Source organism: Artemia sp. Qi Xiang Cuo, chromosome 11 (assembly GCF_049724085.1).
Source record: "Artemia sp. Qi Xiang Cuo chromosome 11, ASM4972408v1, whole genome shotgun sequence".
NCBI lineage: Eukaryota > Metazoa > Arthropoda > Branchiopoda > Anostraca > Artemiidae > Artemia > Artemia sp. Qi Xiang Cuo.
The window spans coordinates 72,692,481-72,707,480 of NC_142804.1; the positions used below are offsets into that span (position 1 = coordinate 72,692,481).

The 15,000-nt window shown below is 38.4% G+C and overlaps 2 protein-coding genes across 4 annotated transcripts in view; one reads left to right on the plus strand and one right to left on the minus strand.

The window, feature by feature from the left end:
• LOC148947325 (SLIT-ROBO Rho GTPase-activating protein 1-like) overlaps window positions 1-15,000 on the minus strand; it is a 707,344-nt gene that overhangs the window by 11,207 nt on the left and 681,137 nt on the right. The window lies entirely within an intron of this gene.
• Window positions 10,387-15,000, plus strand: part of aus (argus) — a 143,957-nt gene continuing 139,343 nt past the window's right edge. Inside the window, exons 1-2 of the mRNA XM_089097123.1 lie at window positions 10,387-10,439; window positions 12,152-12,219. Coding sequence (XP_088953249.1) covers window positions 10,387-10,439; window positions 12,152-12,219 — 121 coding nt within the window. The remainder of the gene's footprint in view (window positions 10,440-12,151; window positions 12,220-15,000) is intronic.

Sequence of the window (15,000 nt, forward strand, 5' to 3'; positions counted from 1 at the left end):
GTTCATGTTTATTCTAAATGAGAGGAAATGGTAGATTATTTCCTCCTCCCCTCTCATACCCCTTCCTGTATTTATCTGAAGGCTCATGGATATTTGCTTCGTTCAGTTACGTATTGCTTCTTTGTGAAATAGAGAGACTGAAGTGGAAGATTTTTATTTTCTCTGGTGAAATTAGAATTGAATTTTGTTCTTTAGTAAAATTCAGAAGAGAACTTGAACCTTTCTTCACTTCGTTGAGGAAATTGTAAATTGAACTAGAACTTTTTATTGTCCGGGAAAATATTCACAAGTATGGTATTCCTTTTTCTATCTTCCACCGAAAAATTAGAATTGTACTTTAAATTTCTTTATGTCTTTGTGAAATATATAACTGAATTGGAAGATTTTTATTTTCTCTGGTGAAATTAGAATTGAATTTGTTCTTTAGTAAAATTAAGAAGAGAACTTGAACTTTCCTTGACTTCATTGAGGAAAATGTAAATTGAACTAGAACTTTTTATCTTCCGGGAAAATATTCACAAGTATGGTATTACTTTTTATATCTTCCACCGAAAAATTTAGAATTGAACTTTAAATTTCTTTATGACTTTGTGAAATAGAGAAGTGAAGTGGAAGATTTTTATTTTCTCTGGTGAAATTAGAATTGAATTTTGTTCTTTAGTAAAATTCAGAAGAGAACTTGAACTTTCCTTGACTTCGTTGAGGAAATTGTAAATTGAACTAGAACTTTTTATCTTCCGTGAAAATAATCACAGGTATGGTATTACTTTTTCTATCTTCCACCGAAAAATTTAGAATTGTACTTTAAATTTCTTTATGTCTTTGTGAAATAGAGAACTGAAGAGTAAGATTTTTATTTTCTCTGGTGAAATTAGAATTGAAGTTTGTTCTTTATTAAAATTCAGAAGAAAACTTGAACCTTTCTTCAATTCGTTGAGTAAAGTTTAAATTGAACTAGAACTTTTTATTTTCCGGGAAAATATTCACATGTATGGTATTGCTTTTTATATCGTCCTTATAAAATATTATCAGTTAACTTTAACTTTCTTTCGTTAAGTTCTAAATATTTAACTTTCTAGTACTATATTTGTTTTATCTTTGAAATTTATTCTTTATGATAGTTCGGTGTTCATTTTAAGACTAGTAAAATAACTGTAATTGTATTCAGCGAGTCAACTGTCCCGTTAACTAGAAATTTTTTTCTTCCGGGAAAATATTCACAAGTAGTGTATTGCTTTTTCTATCTTCCATAGAAAAATTAGAATTGTACTTTACATTTATTTATGTCTTTGTGAAATAGATAAATGAAGTGGAAGATTTTTATTTTCTCTGGTGAAATTAGAATTGAATTTTGTTCTTTAGTAAAATTCAGAAGAGAACTTGAACTTTACTTGACTTCATTGAGGAAAATTTAAATTGAACTAGAACTTTTTATAGTCCGGGAAAATATTCACATGTATGGTATTTCTTTTTCTATCTTCCACCGAAAAATTTAGAATTGTACTTTAAATTTCTTTATTTCTTTGAGAAATAAAGAAATGAAGTGGAAGATTTTTGTTTTCTCTGTAAAAATTAGAATTGATGAGTGTTCTTTGGTAAAATTCAGAAGAGACCTTTAACTTTCCTTGACTTCATTGAGGAAACTGTAAATTGAACTAGAACTTTTTATCTTCCGGGAAAATATTCACAAGTATGGTATTGCTTTTTCTATCTTCCACCGAAAAATTTAGAATTGAACTTTAAATTTCTTTATGTCTTTGAGAAATAAAGAACTGAAGTGGAAGATTTTTATTTTCTCTGGTGAAATTAGAATTGTATTTTGTTCTTTTGTAAAATTCAGAAGAGAACTTGAACTTTACTTGACTTCATTGAGGAAAATTTAAATTGAACTAGAACTTTTGATATTCATGGAAAATATTCACAAGTATGGTATTACTTTTTCTATCTTCCAACGAAAAATTAGAATTGTACTTTAAATTTCTTTATGTCTTTGAGAAATAAAGAACTGAAGTGGAAGATTTTTGTTTTCTCTGAATAAATGAGAATTGTAGCGTGTTCTTTGGTAAAATTCAGAAGAGAACTTGAACTTTCCTTGACTTCATTGAGGACACTGTAAATTGAACTAGAACTTTTTATCTTCCTGGAAAATATTCACAAGTATGGTCTTGCTTTTTCGATCTTCCAACGAAAAATTTAGAATTGAACTTTAAATTTCTTTATTTCTTTGTGAAATAAAGAACTGAAGTGGAAGATTTTTGTTTTCTCTGGAGAAATTAGAATTGGAGCACGTTCTGTGGTAAAATTCAGAAGAAAACTTGAACTTTTTTTATCTTCTGCGAAAAATTTGGAACAGTATTTTAAATTTTTCATCTCTTCGAGACAGATCTGAACTAAAGTGGAAAATTTTTATATTATTTGGAAAATTAGAATTGATTAAAAACTAATTTCTTTTTCATTGAGAAAGTGGGTGAAAAAGATAAGTACTTCAAGTTGGAAATTGGGTTTAGGAGGTACATTATGAAAGGAACGTGTTCTAAACGGATATAATAAAGCCATAAAAAGTGTTAAAATTGGCGAGGGGGTTCGTGGGAGGGGGCGGGGGAGGGCGTTTGGGGATCCAGGGGCCCTTGTGGGGTGGAGGGGTCATATGGGAGCCTGAGGGGACCTTTGGGGCCCGGGGTGAGCCTTTGGGGGTCTGGGGAGGGTCTTTGCACGTCTGAGAGGGTCCTTGAGGACCGACTGGTCCTTTAGGAGCCCGGTGGACCTTTGAGGACCGGGTGAGGGCCTTTGGGGGTCCGGGGAGCCCTTGAGCACCGATTGGGCCCTGTGGGGCCCGGTGGGTCCGTGGGGGGTCGGAGCGCCCCGTGCGGACCGGGGGAGGACCTGTGGGGTCCGGGGGACCCTTTGGGGTCCGGGGGTCCCTGGGGGAGCCCGGTGGCCCGGTGGGGACCAGGGGAGGGTCGGGGGGGGTCCTGTGGGTCCTTGGGGTGCCGGGGGGCCCTGTGTGGCCCGGAGGCGTCCTTGGGGGTGGGGGTCGAGCACGGGGGACCCTGGGGGTGTCCGGGGAGCCGGGGGAGGGCCGTGGGGGCCCGGTGGAGGGCGTTGGGGGCGCGGGTGGCCCTTGGGGGACGGGTGAGGGCCGGTGGGGAGGGCGCGGGTCGGGGCTGTTTCGGGGGGGGGGACCGGGGGGTGCCGGGTGGTCCTGTTGGTCCGTGAGTGGACCTGTGGGGGCGGGTGGAGGTCCTGTGGGGGCTCGGGTATGGCCTTTGTAGGGTCTGGGGGCCGTTGGGTGCCTGGTGGACCTTTGGGACCGGGAGAGGGCCTTTGGGGACTGGTGGAGGACCTTGGGGGGTCCGGGGGGGTCCTTGAGCACGGATTGGGCCCTTTGGGGCCCGGTGGGTCCGTTGGGGGTCTGGGGTCCCTTTGGGAGCCCGGTGGACCTTTGGGGACCGGGAGAGGGCCTTTGGGAGACGGGGGGTCCGGTGAGGACCGGAGGCGTCCGTCGGGGGAGGGGACGAGCAATCGGGGCCCTTTGGGCGCCCGGGGGGCCCTGTGAGGACCGGAGGCTTCCTGCGGGGGCGGGGTAGTGCAAGCGGGGCCCGTGGGGCGCCGGGGGAGCCGGGGGAGGCCGGGGGGGTCCGGGTGGAGGGCGTTGGGGTATGGGGGGGCCATGGGGGTACCGGGGGGAGGGATTGGGGGGGTCGGAGGGACCTTGGGGGACCGGGGCGGGCTTTTGGGGCTCTGGTGGACCTTTGGGGACCGGGGTGGACCTGTGGGGGTCGGGTCTGACCAGTTTAGGGTCTGGGGCCCTTTGGGTGCCTGGGGACCTTTGGGGACTGGGTGAGGGTCTTTGGGGGTCCGGGGGGGGGGGGGGGTCCTTTGGAAGCCCAGAGAACCGTTGAGGACCGGGGGCTTCCTTCGGGGATGGGGTAGGGGGATCGGAACCGTTGGGCGTTTGGGGGGCTTTGAGGACCGGGGGCTTCCTTCGGGGGTGGGGTAGGAGGATTGGAACCCTTTGTGGTTGGGGTAGAGGACCTCACAACACTGTTCAAATGAAACTTGTGTATTATAACGACCACACTCAAAACCTCCTCCAAAATCTCTTCAAAAATCTTCTTTTAAAATGTCTCTATCTGTTTCACCGAAATAGTTCCATAACCTGTCTAAAACGGTTTCGCCCAAATAATCCCTACACGCAAATTCAGCGTGTTCCTTTGTTATTGGCATCTCTGCGTCAATGCATTTCAAATTATATGGAAACCTTTTCGCGCGCTAAAACAATTCATCGCTAAGATGTTTCTTGCCTAATTGTTTCCATGGCCTTTGGTTATTAATATCCATAGGAGTTCGATCAGTAGAACTGTTCCCGAGGCAAAGACATTAATGATTTTGGATCTATTCCTGGAGAAATGTTTCTAGGCGAAAATATTTAAAGTCTGACAGATGATGTCATTGATTGATTGATCTGTCAAGAAAGGGAAATTTAAAGTCTGATAGATGATGTCATTGATTGATTGATCTGTCAAGAAAGGGAAATTAATTTGTTGTTTCTAAGGGGACTTATTGATTCACGATATGTGAATTGAGGTCGACAGCACAGGTGTTCTGACTCGTGACAGCACCACGTGGTTTATGGTTTTCCAAGTGAGAAACTCGTGACAGGACCACGTGGTTTATGGTTTTCCAAGTGAGAAAGTTCCTGTTTTTCAAATTCACACTTGGAAAACCATGAATTTTTCAAATTCTCACTTGAAAAAACATGAAATTTCAAATTCTCACTTGAAAAACCATAACAACAGACATAAATGTGACAAAATTCATGGTTTTTCAAGTGAGAATTTGAAATTTCATGGTTTTTCAAGTGAGAATTTGAAAAATTCATGGTTTTCCAAGTGAGAATTTGAAAAACAGGGACTTTCTCACTTGGAAAACCATAAACCACGTGGTCCTGTCACGAGTTTCTCACTTGGAAAACCATAAACCACGTGGTTCTCGTGGGACTGGCACCCCCTCCTCTACTGAGGGGGATTGTTTGGTCTTGTCCACAGTAACAAATTTATATTGCACAGCAACAAATTGCACAAAAGTGTCCTGGAACGATTGGGACCTTTTTCTGATACCATCAGACTTTGTGGTTATTCGATTACTATCAAGAGTCAGCAAATGCAGCCACCGTCTTTTTTATTATTAAATAAAAAAACAAGTTTGGTAGCTGAAAGTAAGAAGCAACATTAAAAATTAAAACGCACAGAAATTATTACGTATATAAAGGGGCTTGCCCCCTCCTCAACACCTCGCTCTTTACGCTAAAGTGTTTTAGTATTTTCAAAAAAGCGTCTTATTTTTAAAATTAAACAGCTCTTGTGTTTCAGGAGCCATTTTTAAAGAATTGCGACAAAATTCAAACTTCATCATAAACAGAGAAGTACCAAGAAGGGGGCAACCCCCTTCATATTCGTGATAATTTCTGCTCCTTCTAAGTTGTAATTTTGCTCTTTAATGTCAACTGAAAGAGCTTCTTTTTTTATTTAATTTCTGATCGTTTTTTAAATAATACCAGGAAATCTAGCCTCACCTCCACAGAGAAACCCCCTCCTCACAGAAATATCCTCTAGACACTTTGATCACGGTGAAAATTTACCCCGGACAATTACTCTTAACCACTCCGCGCGTAAAATTGAGACGGAAAGGGGAAAACAAGACATAGGCCTATTCTGGCAAATTTCCCCAGTGTATAATTTTCCCTGACAAGTTCACTCCCTGCAAACTTCCCTCCCCATGGAAAATTCCCCCGTGGAAAAAACTCCCAGCAGAAAATTAATCCTCCCTCCACCCGAAAATGTATGCATACATCCCAATAACAAATACTATACGCAAACATTAGGCAAATTTATAATTTAAAGACCTTTCTCCTGGGGCTGTGTGTGTGGAGGGGGGGGCGTCATGTTAAACCCGAAGGCATAGTTATCGGACCTTTCAACTATGATGAACAAAATGGCTTTCTAAAAATTTTGATCGGACGATTTTGGGAAAACAAGTTGCGGTGGAGGGGGCCTAATTGCCTTCCAATTTTTTTAGTCACTTAAAAAGGGCACTAAAACTCTTAATTTCCGTTCGCATGAGCCCTTTCCAGATATTTTAGGATCACTGGGTCGATACGATCACCCCTGAAACCCCCCCCCCCCAAAAAAAAAACAACAACAAATAAACACGCATCCGTGATCTTTCTTCTGCCAAAAATTACAAAATTCCACATTTTTGCAGATAGAAGCATGGTACCTCTACAATAGGGTTATCTGATACGCTGAATTTGATGGTGTGTTTTTCATTAAGATCACTTGACTTTTAGGGGTGTTTTCCTTTTTTTTCGAAAATGAGGACAATTTTCTCAGGCTCGTAACTTTGATGGGTAAGACTAAACTTAACGAAAGTTATATATTTGAAATCAGCATAAAAGGAGATTCTTTTGATATGTCATATCTATTGATATTAAAATTTCGTTTTTTAGAGATTCGGTTACTATTGAGCCGGGTCGCTCCTTACAGGGGCGAATCTACAGTATTTTCATTGGGGGGGGGGGGGTGCAAGAGGGGTCCATATCCAGATATTCAAGGAGCATGGGCTATCTAATAATTTTTCTCCACATTATTGGAGGGGCAACTGCCCCTCCAATTCTCCTAAGAATTCTCCCAATTCTCCTGATTCTCCTAAGAATCAGTATTCTTAGGAATACTGCAGACTTATCGTCCTACCCTCCTAACATAATATGCTTGTGATGGTAGGGCTATGTCCATCTTTTTCAGAGAAAACAGATTATCGTTGTTGAAATTCGATGCAAAGAACAAAAGATTATAAATTGAAGCATGAGAAAACTATTCTTAATATGTAGAGTAAGATGGTTTGGAAAATGTATTGACAACTTTCTAAGGAGTTTTGTCGAGTATTTTGCTATATTTATGGGTGTCACAAGCTGTGTACTTCAAATTTTTGTATTTTTCTTGCGAAACGAAAAAACTACAGATAAAAAAAGACAGTCTTTTACTAGAATATTTATATAGAATGCCATTTTTCTTCAATTTCTCTAGAATCCTTTTTCCAGAATTTTCCGGAATGCGAAGTCTTTTTCATGAATGCAAATATTTGCCTAGAATTCTTTTCACATACTTTTAGAACGACCAATTTTTTTATGTTTTATAAAATTGGCTGATACCGCGTATTATTCTCTCAACGAATGCACTTTTTAGTCTCTTTTTTTTTTACGATAGATTATTCCCACATGTATTACGTGTGATACTGTTGGATAAAATGTGTTGGGATATCAACTATTTTCCTATATTCAACCTCTATAGTACTATATTTTACTACTATACTATATTACTATATTTTCAACTATTATAAAGGCGTGAGGACCAGGGACGGATCAAGAGCAAAATTTTGAGAGAAATCTTGGGGGGCGGCTCAATGTGACAAGGTTGCCAATATTTGAACAAATTAAAAAATTTATTCTAAAAAAAGAGTAAAAAAAGGAAAAAAAAAGGGAATGAGAGCACAGGAAAAAATTTTGGGGGGACAAGGCCCCCCCCCCCTGGATCCGCCAGTGGCGAGGACACCTTTTTGTGCAGAAACACAGTGTTTTAATACTAGGGTAAAAGGGAATTTTGGAATTGCGAAATCTTTTAATTCTTATAAGATCCTTTAAATCCAGTGAAATAATAAGCATAAAATTCTAACTGTAGAGTTTTGGTGGGTATAAGCTCATGCATCAAACTTATATCTGAGTCGTGCATGCGCGCTAAGCATAACGTTTTAAAATTACCATGAATTAAAGAACTGGTGAATTAAATTACTAAAATAAGTTGTTTCTCGGGAGATAAAGGCTGAAACTGACGTTACAGAGTTGCCTGACAATACTGCGTCCAGTTTGCCTTTTTCCAAACAAATGAGGAAAAATTCTTATCGTGCTTTTTCTATTCTTTATAGAGCTGAAAAATTCATATTTAACTATCAGCCCCGTCAACTCTGCATTTATGAGCTATTTCTTTTATTCATTTGTTTAAAAACGACGGAATATAATTATGAAAAGTGACCGCAACCGCTTGATCAACTATTAACTATGTACTCGATTAAGCTGAAAAAAAAATCTCCCTATCACCATCTTCAGGAATGTCACTCTAATGGTATCTCAGATAAATTTTGTTCATTTTGACTCTAGTTCAGGTGACTAGGATTGGCATGTCATACTTCATCAACACGATATGTTTGAAGCACACACTAGTATGGTCATTCAGCTATCAATCACTCACTGGGTTAAGTTTAGAAAAAAAAAATCTCTATCACCATCTTCAAGAACGTCTGTTGGCATTCTTCGTTTCAAGTCAGATGGGTCATGGACAAACTGAGTGAGAGAGGAGGAGAGGTAGAGAGGGGGGGGACAAAATGTTTTGCATGTTTGCTCTTATTTTTCCCTTTTTCCATGGAAGTTCTTTGTGTAGCAATAGAAATTTGGATTTGTAGCAATAAAAATTTTCTTTGTGGCCATAAAAAGCTTTCTGGCCGTCCTGATAGCGGTAATGAAGATTGATCGCGTCAAGTCTAAAATTATACCTTAAACTGTGAACTTACACTTTATAGGTACTCCGATAGCGCCGCTTATAGCGCTAAAAATTTGTCAACTAGGCTAGCGCCGCCCTCAATTAATGGGAGAAAATTGAATATGTAGACATATAAATGTGGCCTCTTTTTTCTCGAGCTATCTGGGGATCCGATTCCCTGGGAGCGTTTACCTTGGAGACATGCGAACTAATTACCTATTATTAGACTAGATGCAGACATATATAAATGAAATAAACACAGATAAAAAGGCAATAGATTTATTGAACTTACATACTTAGGTGCACAGCAATGGGTCACTTCAAATGACAATAACAGTGACAACGATGAAAGAATATAAGAATTCTGTCTGAATGGTCCTGTCTCTGATTTACTAATAATTCCAAATCTGATTTACGAATAATTTTAAAAAGCACTTTTACCCCACTACCAAACATAGCTCTTCTGTCTTGCGCTGTAAAAAATGGCTCACGATTGGCGTACGAGGGCCAAGGATTTATGCCCTTCGTCCAAGAGATTGTTTTAATAATTTCTGCTGATTCAAACGTTCGCAAGGCTCTTATAGTTTAAACTTCCTTAGAAACATTTTGCTTTGCACCTTTTTTATTACCACTTTCTTAGCGAAATCTAAAACTTGATTAGTGCCGTCCTGAGACTGACTGTAATTTTTTTTCTTTGATGATTAAAGACTTTTCATTTTTTGAAACTAGATTTAGCTTAATTGGAGGAAGTCGAAATTACCTTTAGAAAGAAGGAACTTTATTTTGGTTTTTTTAATACATCGCATTTTACTCATGGTACATTTGGATCAATATGATAAATGGAAGTTTCCCCTCTCCCCTCCTATGACCCATGCACAGGTTCGCGTATATGGTTGATAGGTCGGGTATGATTCCTTCGACTCTGGTAGTCAAGCTTGCTAGAATTTAGAAGAGCCATCGTAGCTTCAGATTGTGCCCAGTAGATATTGTCAGTAGTCAGCTCCTGCCGTGGCTTTCAAGTAGTCTGATTCTGAGTTCACGGTGATATGGGTGTCTTCGGAAATGGCTAGTTTTTGGAGCTTAGATTGCTTTTACCAGTCATCAAAGATTTTCGGATACAGCTCCCCGTTCCCCATCGTGCCTGGAATGTTAGTTTCAAGCGCAGTAATTATAGGCTTGAGATAATTAATTGTTTTTTTTAACTTTGCAGCGATGATCTAAAAATAGGGAACATGTCTCACTCACATGGGTAGCCACAATCTTGTCAGTAAACCAAGCTTCAGTTTAACTGACATTTAGCATGTGTTTTTTAAAGAAAATAAGGGGTTTTACTTATCAGAAGAACCTGCAAATTTAACAGCCAACTTCTTTCAGCCTGCCATGTGTGGCCCTTTAGAACATCAGTAATAAATACTTATTTAAACCTATTTTTCGGCTCGTCCCCTTTCTCCAGTCAAACGTGCACTATCGTATGATAAATAGGTATAATTTTAATTTTCTAGGGATCCTCAACATTAAGGCAAAATCCACAAAATACCCGATTTTGACCGTGACCAATTTTACCGTTTATAGCGTTAGGTAAACAGCCCTTGTCACAATAAATGGCGCTTTTGTGGAATCAACATTCGATTGGATCGTTTTTTCCATACCTTGATTAGAGCTTCAGTCAACCGTTGTTGCTGTCATTACCTTAGCGAGAAATCTGGGAAATTGGGAGAAACAGACCATGAAAAAATCAGAGACTGAATCCCTCAAGCATGCATGTTCGGTAATAGGGGAAGTTTTGATTTTTAGAATGAAATTAGATGTCTTTCATACTGTCGTGTTAAGAAAATTAGTCGGCGCAAAGTAATATTGTGAAAACTTTACAATGAATCTTATAATTTTAAAATTCTTAGGTTTTTTCTAAACTTTAATTTTAATATTAATGAAGATAAGACTTTAAAGGTAATCTAGAATACTTTTTTTTATCTTCCACTATGACCACTACAACTATGGTCACATTTTATTAGTTAAGCAAACTCTTTCAAACCCCTCCCCTCTCTCTCTCTCTATCTCCCCCTACCTCCCCGCTCTCTCTTTCTTCACTCACGGGCGTTGGCAACACTCTTGGACCAGATAGATACTATGTAGCGCTGGTGCTGTGTCAATCATGTATCATCACAAAAATACATTTGTCATTGTGAATCTTAGTGTCTCAAGTCAAATATATCTGAAGGGGGGATCTGTCTAAAGACTCTAATTCTTTTTCCCTAATTTGCCATATATTTCTGTAGATTGCCTGTTTTCTGCGTTTTCAAATTGTCTTGGCTGATATCGCTACTCTACAGTTATTTATACTGACATAAGCTTTTTGTAAGAAATTATAGGCTGTACACGCTGGGGGAGGATCTTCAGATCTCCGTCTTAAATCTCATGATTCTTTTGATATCCTCGTTATTCTCTTTCTTTTCATGCGGGATGAAACTTGACCGTTAATATTGTTTTTAAACCCATAAAATTGTTTAGCTTATATTGGGGATTTTCAATTATTTAAAGTCAATTGAAGCTACAACAATTCTTGTAACACTTGTAAGGTCAAGCTTTTTTTAGTATTGACATTTTTATTGTATTTACTAATACTAATACTAATTTTTCTTATTGAATTATAAAGAGACAAAGAGATATTTTTTTCTGTAATTCCGTAGAAAGAATTGTGCTTTAATGTCATTTGTTTGTTCACCGGTGCATTTCCGGAAGCAAAACACATTATCTTTTAAGAACTGTCTTTTAAAATTTGACTGGTTACTGGGTGAGATTTTAAGCCTGTAAAAACAGTGATATGTTAAATTCCGCCTGATTGGTTCTTCTCTGCAAAATTTTAAGCCAGTAAAAAGAACAAAAGTCCTTGAGTCACAAGATTTTTTACAAGTTGTTTCTATGTTTATCTCTGATATATATGTACTATATCTATATTTTACATTTGTTCTTCTTTTCTAATGAGGCTGAACGTGAAACTATTTCTCTATTCTATCTTTATCCTAGGGTTGAATATACAGAGGCATATTTATTTCATAAGAGGCAGGGAAAACTGACCATTATCAGGACAAAACACGCTTCTACACCTCAACCTCAAAACTGTCATCTAATATATTCTTTGCCCAAATGAAATTATACTAGCTCCATACGAAATTTTACATACTTTTTATTTGAATGTTTGAAAACCTTTTTTTTAAATTTATTAATAAACTGACACACACAATGGATAAAACAATACAACTCGTTCATGCTTCGCAGAAGCAATAGCTTGGCAGGGGGTCCTTCCCAAAAACAAGCGAAAATATAAAATATAATTTCAATTTTCCTTGAAAATTTCTGCTTCTTCTCTTCTCGCATGCCCAAACAGCCAAAATATACTCAAAAGGCCAACAGCCAAAAAGGTCAAAACACTTGATACTGCCTCTATACTATAGGTTCCCGCTAAAGAACTGTTGCTGTGATAGACTTTAAAACTAATAGAAGTTTAGTACACGGTGATGTATTTTTTCCAATTCGTTAATAAATATCTATTACAATTCTAGGTCGGATGGTTGTTACCGATGCCTTGTCTTCCATGAAAGACATCCAAATATCCTACAGTACAAAGAATGTGAGTTGTTTTCACCTCCTTTTTTAATCACTTTTATGTGTCCATAGCGCAAGAAAAAAAGTACGGGAAATTTACAAGGGTGGAAATTGGCGCTAATGTTGGAAATAAAAACAAACAATACCATCTAGTGTTTGGCGAAATCTTTTTACCCTTGCATTTTCATGAACTTTAAAATGTAGGGGAGTTTAAAGAAAGCAAAATTCAGACTCTATTTTGTTCAGGGTGAATTTTGACGTAAGATAATGATTTAAAATGTAAAATGCTGATTAATTATCACTTACAAAAAAAATACAGCTTCGAATCCATTGTATTGCAGATTAATTTTATCAAATATCAGTTTTCTTTGAAATTTTCAACTTTTTTAATGAAGTCGCTAGACGCTACACTATAATTAGTGCTAGTGGTTTTTAACCCCTTCCTATTTTAAGTCGGCCAAAATGAAATCAAAATTCTTAAAAGAACGACTTTGTTTGCTGTTTAGTCTTTCTTCTTCAGTTTTGAAGGGTTAAGGGTTTAATAGCAGAGTTAGATAAATGAAAAGAAGTAAAATACTTACATCCAGGGTTGTCACTTTATTTTGTGAAACTTTACATGTTTCCGGTAGAAAGTACTGCAAGACGAAAAAGTACCCTTTTCGGATTCTTCTTAAGCATGGTGGTAAACCGACAAAAGAGCAACCCTGCTGGTAAGTAAGAGCGCTTAACTAACTGTCATTTACTTTTTTTTAACCAAATGTAAGGCCTATGGCAACACTGCTGAAAAGTAAGGCTACTTAGTTCACCTCCATTTATTATTTAACAAAAAATAGTCGTTTACTAGTATCTTTTTTTATCTTATTTTGCGATCCAAACATATGTTCGATGTCAATCACAGTAGACAGAATATATTTATTTTCCAGATCTCGATTTTTGATAAACCTATATAGCCTAAATATTAAGGGCCATCGGGCCCCTTCCACGCTCCTTTTCACTGCCCTCTCTCAAAACGCATCCGATCAAAATTTCAATATAACCATTTTGTTCAACATAGCTGAAAAATTTAATAACTATGATAGATCCCCCAAGGATCTGTCAAAAGATCCCCCAATGATCATGTCCCCCAAGGATCATGACAAGAACCCCCACAACTCATGGGTAAGGGCTGTAGTTTATACAATTTGTCCATTGTTTCCATTTTGGATTTGTGATTTGGAAAGGGGGACATACTTGATGCTTGGTTTAAAAAAAGGGTAAGGGTATGAAGATGAATATCTCATGGAATCATAAGGGGAGTGACTAGCTAAATCAAAACACACTATGTTCATGTAGCCTGTAAAATGGGCATATCAGCAATATCTCATAAACGGTTTAGGATATTAAGTCGAAACTTACAGGGTACGGTGAGTGGAATGTTGAACCGACCAAAAGGAAAAATGGGCATGCTACTACCACTACTGCTACTACTACCTCTACTACTACTACTACGACTAAAGTTAAGGGTATTAAGGTAAACATTTCAGGAAAATTTGATGGAGAAGTTTAATAAATCAAAACGCTATGTGTAAGCAGTCGCAAAAGGGCGTATCAGCAATTCCATATGAAGGGTTTTGAGTATTATGTTGGAACTTTCAGGTACGTTGATGGGGATGTTGAACTAACCAAAAGCCACTATGTACATACTGCTAATACTACTGCAGCTATTACTACAAACGACAAAATGGCACTTTTCGGGACCCTTTCTATCGGGGCAATTCCAGATTGACTCTTGTCTCTCAATTTATTAACGTGTCGGTGCTTACGTCTTATATCGACCACACCCAAGAAGCGAAGCTAGGTTAATCATAATGAAATATACCAGAATATTATGAAAATATAATACTTTAGTAACAAAATTATGGGAAACTACAACAGAGAATTATGGAAAGAAGGCCACCCAGAACGCATTATATTAAATACCTAACCAACTCTATATATTAAATATTTAATTAAAATATACCTGAATAGTTATTCCATCCATCTTATATATTGTCAAATTTTAAACTCTCCATTTTAGTATTTAACTGTTCCTGGAAAGTTTCTCTCAAATCCTTATCTTGGAGTCTATCAGTGTTGACAACAAAACACAGCTCTTTTATGAATCATCTTGACATGCATTTATATCATGACTTTAAAATACAAACAATTACAACAATGCTGAACATGTAAAGATTCTAACTTGTGTCTTACCTCTTGATATTGCCTAATATTTGTAGAATACTGAAAAACTGGCTACGGAGGTTAGTTGCACGAGGGTTCAGTACGGGAGTTCACTTAAACGGGGTTCAGTGTAACGAGAGTTCAGTTACAGGAGATTTCAATTGCACGGGGTTAAGCTACACGGGGGTTCAGTTGCACGGGGGCTCAGCTGCACGGGGTTATACTGGGGTTCAAATACAATGGAACCATTACTGTGACACCCTGCACTTTCTAGTCAAAAGATGGATGACTATCATTCTATTATTAATACATTCCCAACCTAAACAGAACTTGACAGTTCCCTTATTCATCATGAGCCCTATTCCCTGCCTATGATTCTCGTCCTTCCTGCCTGAGTAAGTAAACTCTATATCGTCTAATTTCATGTTTCCTATCCCTGGGATATGTGTTTCTGAAACTCCTAATAAGTCCAGTTCGCAGCCTCTGAATAAGTCCAGTTTGGCCATTCAAAAAATCGATGCGATACTGTCGATAGTAAACATATTTCTTGCACTTTTTCACATGCAGGCCAATGACCCGCATTCTCTGCTTTCGGCTTGGTGAGGTA